We start from the raw sequence: 10,263 nt of genomic DNA on the forward strand, positions 1-10,263 counted from the left end.
CTCTTTCTTGAATGCATTCAGAGAACTGGCCTCCACTGCCTTCTGAGGCAGAGAATTCCACAGATTCACAACTCTCTGACTGAAAAGGTTTTTCCTCATCTCAGTTCTAAATGGCCTACCCCTTATTCTTAAACTGTGGCCCCTGGTTCTGGACACCCCCAACATTGGGAACATGTTTCCTGCCTCTAACGTGTCCAACCCCTTAATAATCTTATACGTTACTAGAGTAACTGATTAGATCCACATCCAGAATTCTTTGCTGTAAACTTTGCAAATCTTTCCTCACCATTTTGTTTTTAACCAAATTTCATCTTGAAGGCCAAAATGGAAGCAGCTTCCATCACATCTCCAAAAAGTACCTTCCAGATTCCACCAAGCTGTGAAAGAGAAATCTTCATGTCATTCTTAATTATTTTTCCTTTCACTTTGTATCTGTGACCCCCTAATCCTTGTCCCTACCACCAACATGTCAGCCTCTCACTGTCCATAGTCCAGACCTCTCATCATATACTATGAGATCTTCCCTTAGCTGTCGCCAAAAAAAACACCCCCAACCCCTCCAATCTGCTGTGTAACCATAATCCTTCACCCGAGAAATAATTCTCATAAATCTCATCTGGACCTGTATGACTTCACATGCTATAATGTGATGATGAATTGAACACATTTTTAAACTCTAAACCTTTATTGATAGTCACTTTCAATGACGTACACCTACATCTCCAGGTCCCTTTGCTCCTGCACCTCTTTCAGAAGTGTTCTATATTGCCTCTAATCTTTCTCCTGACCAAAATTTTCCTCGTAAAATATCATCGCTGTTTTTGTCTATTTCACCAACCTGTTTATATCCTGCTGCAGTTTATCGCAATGCTATTACGCCAGTCTTATTATTTTATGGTTCTTATTTCAGATTGACGTAATTGAATGTCTTGGGTAATTCATGTAGATTTAATTATCCACATAATATTGTCAAGATGCTAATTCGCCTTTTATCAATTATCAGGGTTTCTTCATTTTCTTGAGGCTTTAAAAAATATTAATCATCTTCAATTTTAACTACATAAACCTTAAAAACATTTCAGGAACAATACTTTGCCCTCAGGCCTGAGCTTAGAGTCAGAAATTATGGTAACATCAGTGAACGTGTCGAGCTGAGAAGAAGGCTCAAGTGTAAATCGTTCAAGTGGTATCTGGACAATGTCTACCCAGAGATGCAAGTTCTTGGACCAAATGAAAAAGCCAGAGTGCAGCAGCCGCTGAATAGAGCCGTGAAACGGCCAAAGGTTCTCCAGCATGGAAGGGTAAGGCTTAATCTTAGGGTGCCAAATTATCAGTGGCCTTTCGGAAAGCTGCTGTAAAAGCTTTGTTAGTACAAGTACACTACTGATTTTCCGGCAATTGGTAGTTTTCTCTCTCTTTTCCCCCCCCCACCCCCGAAAATGTGGTGCCTAGGCTGGGTGAAGCGGACAATCTTGACCTCATCGGAACCTCCGTGCCGATTGGTGGGTCAAATTTGCTCCCTGCGGCCGGGTCTCTGGAACTCCGGGTTGCTGGAGCTGGCAGATCCGTTCCCATAGCAGATTTTGCGGGCTGGTGTCTCGGCTCCCCCCCAACCCCCAGGCCATGGAAAAGGATAATGCAGAAAGGCTCTGGAACAGTGTGCTGGAAAATCAGTAAATTGAGAATGTCTAAGGGAATCTAATTACTACTTCTGTTGTGCCATTGAAGACTTTTTGCAGTTTTGTTGCAGTGTAATATGCCTATTTAATCTGGTACTGTAATTGACTGAATGATCCTGAAATTTCCATTGCCAATAATTTAATATGAAACTTGTGACTTTATTGCTATTTGCAACTTGCACCAAATTTTTCTGAGAATGCAAGACCAGGTTGAAATGTAAAAGATGAACTGAGTGTTGACTAATCTGTCAGCCGGTGAATTGAAGACGGAGCAGGATGTATGATGGAGAACACATTCAATTATTGTTCAGCAACGCAGTCAGTTTATTCAAAAATAACCAGTTTGTGGATCAAAATTTGTGAGAAACGACAGCAGCTTCTCCCATTAAATGTAGAATAATGTCTCCAGCAAAATGTGTAATGGATGGAAGGTAGTCAAAAATAGATTATGTGCATAAGATCAGTTCAATCATTCATAGTACAGTCACCGTGCCCAATTGATGAAGAAAATATTCAGTCATTTCCATCCTGACTGGAAGTAACATTGTCACTATCTCCAGCCTGAGATGAAAGATATCAAACTATACATTAATTTATTTTTCTTTGCTCTCCTTCAGATTTGTAAGTGTTCTTCACTAGAATAGAACATATTACTAACTTTCAGAGTCAGAATGCAAAATAATTCTCAACCAATGGCTACCTTTACCAGTGGCTCTCCACCCACTTAGATTTCTGCTGTACACAGCTGGGAGCTCTCAAACCTGAGCTTTTAAAGATTTACAACCTTCGGTGTCTCAGAAGTTGTATAATGTTGTATAATGAACCTCAGCCTTATTCCTCCTTTGTTGCAGACTCTGAGCTCCCTGCAGGAGAAAAATGAATGCTTAAGGCAGACATTGGTGATAATTACTGTTAAACCTGTGTTATGAGGCAATAAAATAATAAACAATTATGAATTATTTGTGGATACAGAGCAATTGTTTGTGACCCTGCAGTGTTGGATAATGTGAATGGCAATTCTGGATTTGGAGTGGGTTCAAGTGGGAGATGTGGTGTACATCTCCCAAACCAATGAATGGTTAGATGAAGAGCTCTTCTGTGTATCGTGGCTGATGTGCTCTGTCGTGGGTTGATAAATAATTGTGTAGAAGTAGGCAAGTTCTCAGATTGTGCTACCTAAATGCTAATGGGTACGTGGGCTCCATTGCAGGCCAAGCCAATGTACAATAATGTGACAAAACATTGACTGCAGATTGGTTGGAATTGCTGGTAGGCAAATTGTTTTGAACATTCCTTGTTTGAAAATTCCCAGTGGCCAACGTGACAAGGGCTCCAGTTGAACTTCGGGATTTGATTGTAGTGGATATCAATCAATGAGCTTAGGATCTGCAGAAGAGTCAGGAAGTATGCAAAAAAATGCATTTATCTCTTATCTATAAATAGAAAAAAAACATTATAAAATAAAACTATATAAAATAAATGCTTGTTATTATTATTATTATTATTATTTCTGCATGTGAGGAAAATAGGCACAGACCAGTAGGATGTGCTGGTAATGGATCACATACTAGACACCAATATATCTGATTAACAAAGCGGCTCTTCCAAAGGAGTTATAGTGATTTTTGTACAGGCAATAATGTCCTAGACTAGAGTGGAAGGGGAAACTTGGCCTGGCTGCTGGATTCATGGAAAAATGAGAAAGCCAATTGCTCCTGTACATGTGGCATCACTCACCTACTTAATGCTAGAGTGGGACCAAAGCTAGATAAATCCCTGGGGCTTGTTCAAGAGCAACTTGGGACATTGTGAGAAGCCGGGGAAGAAATTATCGGGGCCCTGGCAGGGATGAGAAAAAACTGGAGGGTAACTAATGTGCCTTTATTCAAGAAAGGCTGCAAAGACAAGCCAGAGAACTATAGTCTGGTGAGCCTAAAATCAATGGTAGGAAAATTACTGGAGGGAATTGTAAACAAGACGGGATCTATCTGCATTTGGAAAGGCAAGAATAGACAGCATAGCATTGTGCGTGAAAAATCACAGCTTTTGAGGTTGATACAATTTTTTTCTTTGAGGAGGTGAGCAAGAGGACTAACGAGGACAGGGCAGTAGATGTTGACTATGTGAGCTTTTGTAACATTGAAGATATTTGATAGACTGGGGCTGTTTTCACTGGAGCGAAGGAGCAAAGAGGTGTATGTATAGAGGAAAATACAATTATGAGGGACATGGATCAGGTGCAGAGTTACAGTCTCTTCCCTCCTCCCCTACCCCCCTCAGGGAGTCATAAATTTAAGTGAGAGGGGAATGATTTAAAAGGAACGAAGGACATTTTTTTCATGTGCGGTGGCTCTGTAAAACAAGCTGCCAGAGGAAGTGGTAGAGATATGTACAGTTATATTTTTAAAAAGACATCTGGACAGAAAACTGTTTGGAGGGATAGGAGGTAAATGCGGGCAATTGGAACTAGCAGTGGTTGGCCTGGACTATTTGGGAAGGTCTATTGCTGTGCTGTACAACTATGGTTCTGTGACTAGTGTCATTACTAATAGACTGTGTAACTACCTGGTAGAAACCAGAGTCTAGCAACCTAGATTACTGGCTTGGTTTTGACTCTTATAGTCCTTTTGGAGTTCAGAAGATCACACAGCTTGTAAAAAATATCCCAAATTGAGGATAATTTTCTCTAATGTTAGTTTTTATTGCTCAAAAGGTGACAACAAGAGCTGATTTACACCCACTCTGCTTTATATTCCTGCCAATTTTCTCCACTGGATTCCTGAGAATTACTTCTTGACACCAACCGAAGTTCAGAACTCCAAGATCCACCCTCGCTCGCGCAGTGCCAATTGTCAATGCACCAGAAACATGTTTAAAATAGTATAGAACGATTTGGAATCATAGCCCACAATTTGGTGTGAGTAAATGGTGTCTTCTTAAAGAAACACATTATGGAAATTCTTCACTGTTAAAATATTGCTCAATTCTCTGAAATGTGAAAACGTCATGGCTATGATAATTAGCTCATCAACATTTAGTCCTTGACAATCACATTTTATTTCTGTCTATTTTTGAGAATCAGTTGAACTGAAGGGCAATTAATTTGCTGCAATGAGATTGCAATTAATTGAGAACCCTTGAGAAATAAAATGGCTACTGTGTTCTGCAGAGGAACGAGTAACCTTTGCTTAATTAAATTACTTGCTCCCTGAGTAACATTTCACTTCTTCTTATTCCCGTCCAGTACTCAAACCTCTGTAAATGTCTCAGCCTTATGTCTGTGCCATGCTGGTGTGCCCTGGTTCCCATGTGAAGGCCAGCTGTTTTACAGCCCCATGCACCTGTGAAGGCAAGGGCATGGAAGAGAAAAAGTTGTATCTGATTTACACCAGCTTGTATATCATATTGCAAGTTGAGACCATACTTGGTATATTACAATGAACACATTGATACAGTTCAGTGAAACTGCTCAGCTGCTATTTGGATGTAGGTGCTTAATTCAGATAGTGCAAAATCTATATTAAAAAACTTGGGGAGTTTTAAAATCAGATTCCTGAGCTCCCCTAGCAGCATTCACTGTCCCCTGGAGTGTGGTCGTGTTGCTTCACTGCTGCGTCTTGTTCCTGAGAGGCCAATTACTCCCTCTGGGGAAGTAATCTAAATACTTTAATTCAGTTAATTACTAGTTCTAACCACTTCTGGGGTTAGTCAGCTGCTTATTAATATCTCTTTCTCAATCGGGAATAAAACCAATTGTAAAATGGTTGGCTTCCTTGTAATATTTATTTTCATTGTTGCAGCCTCATGTTTGACCTAAAGCACATTAAAAAAAAACTCTCGGCCTCTTCAAAACAGAACCCTTTAAAACTAAATCCTGAATTCTGCACATGTAGGTAACTAACCAAAATACCTGGCACCTCTCCTCACTCCCCTCTGCCCCCTTGGACTTGCATGTATTTCTCCCCTCCCCCTTCACCTATATATTCCTTCCTGTCGCTTCACAATTTACAATACCAACCCTTTTGTCTCACAGCTTCTGTCTTTTCATTTCTGGCATTTGTCCAACCATCTGCCTATCTAAATCCACCTATTACTTGCCTGGCTATGTTCTCCTCGCTGCCAGCTTTCTTCCGCCCCACCACCACAAGTAGTCTGAAGGGTCCTGACTCAAAATGTCACCTTTCCATGTTCTCCACAGATGCTGCCTGACCCGCTGAGTTACTGCATACTTTTCCTGAATTAATTTAATATCCAACGATTTCATTGTGTTAACCAGTGATTTGGAAGCAAGGAGAATTCGACAGAATTTACTTAAACAGTGCATTACTGAAAGACATAACAGAAATAGAACTAATAGTCATAACAACAGCAAGCTTTCCCAAAAATAACAGTCCGAAGAAGGGTGTCGACCCGAAACGTCACCCATTCCTTCGCTCCAGAGATGCTGCCTGTCCCGCTGAGTTACTCCAGCATTTTATGTCTATCTCCAAAATTAACAGGGTGATTTCTCTTGTAAATTGCAGTGATGGCAACATAAATTATTGGGTTAAAATCAATCTGTCACCTTCAGCAGAGCAGTCTCTCGCAGTGATTGGAGAACACGTGCAAAAAGCAGCTGACAAGGTGAAATGACCTTGTACGTTTGGTGAAAAAAAATCCCCCAAAGTATGATTTCAGCTGTATATTGGGTTTTCTGGGCTTCTCTTAGATTGAAATGGGAAGAAAACCTGTGGCATTGACACCCAACCTTCAGCCCTTGAGCTAAAATAACTGAGTATCTGGAAACAAGATGCAAATTGTGGAAATGTACAGCACAGAAACAGGCTGACTGTGATGCCCATCAACACTAATCCCTTTTGCCTGCATTAGACCCATACCCCTCTGTGCCTTGTCAGTAGATTAAGTAAAATGAACTTTCTGAGGTCAGGTTACTCTGGATTAGTTTCGACCATTCCGAAGCAACAGGTTATGAAATAGATGGATCTGTGCCAGCATTTGCAGGGTCATTTCACATTTTGTGTGTCACTTACAGCAGAAGTTAACATCTAAATTGCCCGGCAATAGCGAGGGTATCATTAAGCTGGAAAGGATGCAGAAATAATTTGCGAGGATGTTGACATCCAGGGACTGGATGGCTTGAGTTATAAGGAGGTAGTAGGTAGCCTGGGTGTTTTCTTTGGAGGCTTAAGGGTGACCTTATTTATAATATCGTTAGTGGCATAGATAAGGTCACTGGAATGGAATCTAAATCTAGAGGGCATGGGTTTAAAGTGAGAGGGGAAAGATTTAAATGGATCCGAGGGATTTTTTTTCCACATATATAATAAACAAGCTGCCAGAAAAAATGGTGGAGGCTTGTATAAATACAACATTTAAATTTAGACATATACATGGAGAGGAACTATTTAGATGGCCAGGAACCAAACACAGGCAATTTGGAATGAGCTGCCAGAAGAAGCTATAGAACCAGATACAATTACATCTTTCAAAATACAGCTTTGTATCCAGGATAGGAAGGGTTTAGAGGGATATGGACTCAATGCAGACAAATGGGACTAGCCCAGAATGCAAGCTTGGTCGGCATGGGCCAAAGGGCCTGTTTCCATGCTGCATAGTTTTGTGATCCTAATGGGAATGGCATTTGTAGTCTTCTGACAGGGTATCTTGCGGGAGATTATTAGAGAAAGTGGAGAGTAGGAATTGAGTAGTTTGTTATGGTGGGTGGAATTGAGTATTGCCACTTAAATTGATTGAGTCTGACAATGCTTGGATTTAGAAAGGAGAAACCCAAATGTTGACCTATCAGAAAGTCTCAGAATCCTAAAGGAATTTTTGTTCAATTATTCATGAGCTGTTGATGTTGCTGGCAGTGACAGACTTCATTGTCCATTCCAGGTTATCCTTGAATTAAGTTAAGAGTCAATCACATTGATGATTATGGAGGTAGAACCTGGAAAGACAGATTTCCTTCCTAATACATATGGGTGAACCAGATATAATTTTACATCAATCCAGTAGTTTCATGATTGCCATAATTACACCAGCTTTTAATTACAAGTTTATTTAATTATCTGAATTTAATCTCCCCAGCTGCCATGGTCTATTTCTGGCTGTGGATGAGTGGTTCAGGCTTCTAGATGTTAGGCAGTAATGTCTTCACTTTGATACCATACACTATTTGATAGGATATACTTCAAGATTTCTGGATGCAAGGAACTGCAGATGCTGGTTTACAGAAAAAGATAAAGTGCTGGAGTAAGCCAATGGGTCAGGCAGCATCTCGGGAGAACATGACATTTTGAGTTGGGACCCCTCTGATTCTGAAGATGATTTGTGTACCAGTGAGGAAGGCCAACACAAAATAGTCACTATTAAATCTTTAAGTGAACTTAAGAGAAATGGCGTTTACACAGAAAGTAGGTCTATTTATTATTACAGTCAAGGGTGTAGTTAAAGTTAATAGTACCAATCAACAGTTCTCAATCTGTTTGCCATAATGAGCTCCACTTGTAGAATTGAATGAGTTTTGTGGGCCACACCCATGCACGTGTGTATCTTATTACTGGAGCCTCAGCAGTGTGGGTGATTTGGGCTGCAAGAACTTCATGTACCACAAGGAACCGCTGCAAATCACTAGATAAATAATTATTGTTTTGATGAGATGTAACCAAATTTGGTGTCCATCTCCACAGATAAGACATCTGCTGTCAGGCAAGTGTATCAGTGCCCAGAGCCATCCAAGCCAGAAAGGAGGAATAGTGGTAGTCAAAGAATGTGACGTATCAGATCTAAATCAAGTGAGTGGTTTGTTCCCGGCAGGTATGGCTTCTACCCTGTTCACCTGGCTTTCTGGCCCAAGTTGAAAGATTTTTTTTCTGTTTAAATGTTCAACATAATGTATGATTTTGTTTTGACAATTCTTTGATAAATTCTTGATTTTTGGTAGATAAATATAACCATTCTTGTAGTGGAGTTAAAAATGTATATTTGTAGTTTCTGGTATATTGCACATTAAGCTCAGTTTCAGGAATTGAGATGACCGACACAGAAATACAAAATTCCCACTGAAACACACCTGTGGGTGAGGGAGCTCTGAGGGCCTGCTCACTGGTGGATGTTTCAGAGCAAAGCTGCAGTCATTCAAAGGTGCTAAATTGGCGAGAAACAAAAGGGAAAAACGTAAGGAACCTTTTGGGTTGTCTGCAGTTCCTTGTGTCTTAACCCCACGGGTCACATTTGGCACAGTACATTCACAGGCAAATACAAAGAATACTTTATATGTAAATAATATTTTCTGATGCAAATCGTCTTTAGTTTTAAATTCAAGTCATACCTATAATTAGTTTTGTCTCAATATTTCAATGAGTTACTGTAGAGTAATAATTTGTCCTCTGTTCTACATTAATTCCCTTGAAGAACATCAGAAACTGAGTTCAACTTTCTTGTATTAATGAATAATAGAGGAGAAATTCCTACTTTAGTTTGCATTTAATTTCTATTATTTGCTATTCTCACTGGTGTTGATATTTGCAGATTTGGGTTTATAATGAAGAACATGAATTAATTTTGGCTAACCTTCTCTGCCTGGACATGGCAGAGACTCACTCATCAGATTCTCCACGTCTTATGAAATGTCACGGCTCTGGGGGATCACAACAGTGGATTCTGGGGGTAAGCAACTTATTATTTTCTAGTGCTTCAGCATATACCCATTGTGACATATTTGATTGATTGCAATGCCTGATGCATAAATAAACGTACAGTAAATTACTCAAGCTGAATCCCATTTCTTTTTTTCAAATTCCTCCTGTAATTATCAAAGCCTTTGTCCATAGACCTTCTGCTCTTGCACACTGACCCTCCTCAGCTTCTGTCCCAGTTAAATCAGAGCCTTGTATGTGAGCTACAAGCCTCAAGTCATTGCCGCAACTACCATCTCTGGCCAACGTCATCATATCCGCACCCCTTCAACGACTGATCGCCTCCACGTTTAATCATTTCCAGTTTGTACCCTTCAGACCTATGATTCCTTGTCCTAACCATTACCAAACTCTGCTCATCATGCCATTGCCACACCCTACATGAGCTCAACTGATAAATTTTAAAATGACATTCTTGAGGATAACCCCTTCTTGGCTCGCTGAATTCGTAACCCACTCTCATCGCCAAATCTCTGGTCCTTTAACTTTGCTCACTTGTTATACCTCACTTCCTCCCGTTTGAACAGTCACCTGCCAAGCCTGTCACACAGAAGTCACTCCCTAACTACCTCCATCTGTAGTTCACTCGCTCCTGTCTGAAATCTACCTGTAACTATTCAGTTGGCCTTTTCTCCTCTTATGTTTTCAGCGTCCGTCCATTTATTGCATATAATTCTATGAAATCCAGTGCAGTTATTAAATATAAAGTCAAGATTTTCTAGCTGAACCTAGTACAAAATAGCTACTTACAGCTTTTGAAGACAGAAAGCCTATGTTAATCCTGACTAACGCCTAATTGGTACATGACCTTAGCTGACATTTTAAAATTACATTGTGTATAAACCCTGCCTGTTTCCCAGAATCTGTAACCCACTCTAGTTCTT

General features: G+C 40.2%; 1 protein-coding gene across 7 annotated transcripts in view; it reads left to right on the forward strand.

Moving 5' to 3' along the window:
* The window catches only part of galnt11 (UDP-N-acetyl-alpha-D-galactosamine:polypeptide N-acetylgalactosaminyltransferase 11 (GalNAc-T11)), a 108,570-nt gene that overhangs the window by 83,757 nt on the left and 14,550 nt on the right, over window positions 1-10,263 (forward strand). For 6 of the 7 annotated variants that reach the window (XR_013549113.1, XM_078424545.1, XM_078424516.1 and 3 more), the window contains 3 exons: window positions 1,083-1,301; window positions 8,372-8,476; window positions 9,213-9,350. Coding sequence is in view for 6 of the 7 variants with exons in the window: in XM_078424545.1 (XP_078280671.1) it covers window positions 1,083-1,301; window positions 8,372-8,476; window positions 9,213-9,350 (462 nt within the window). In the remaining variant the exon portion in view is untranslated. The remainder of the gene's footprint in view (window positions 1-1,082; window positions 1,302-8,371; window positions 8,477-9,212; window positions 9,351-10,263) is intronic. The other variant, XM_078424554.1, reaches the window with a different exon arrangement.

Source organism: Rhinoraja longicauda, chromosome 2, assembly GCF_053455715.1.
Source record: "Rhinoraja longicauda isolate Sanriku21f chromosome 2, sRhiLon1.1, whole genome shotgun sequence".
In the NCBI taxonomy this organism is placed as follows: Eukaryota; Metazoa; Chordata; class Chondrichthyes; order Rajiformes; family Arhynchobatidae; genus Rhinoraja; species Rhinoraja longicauda.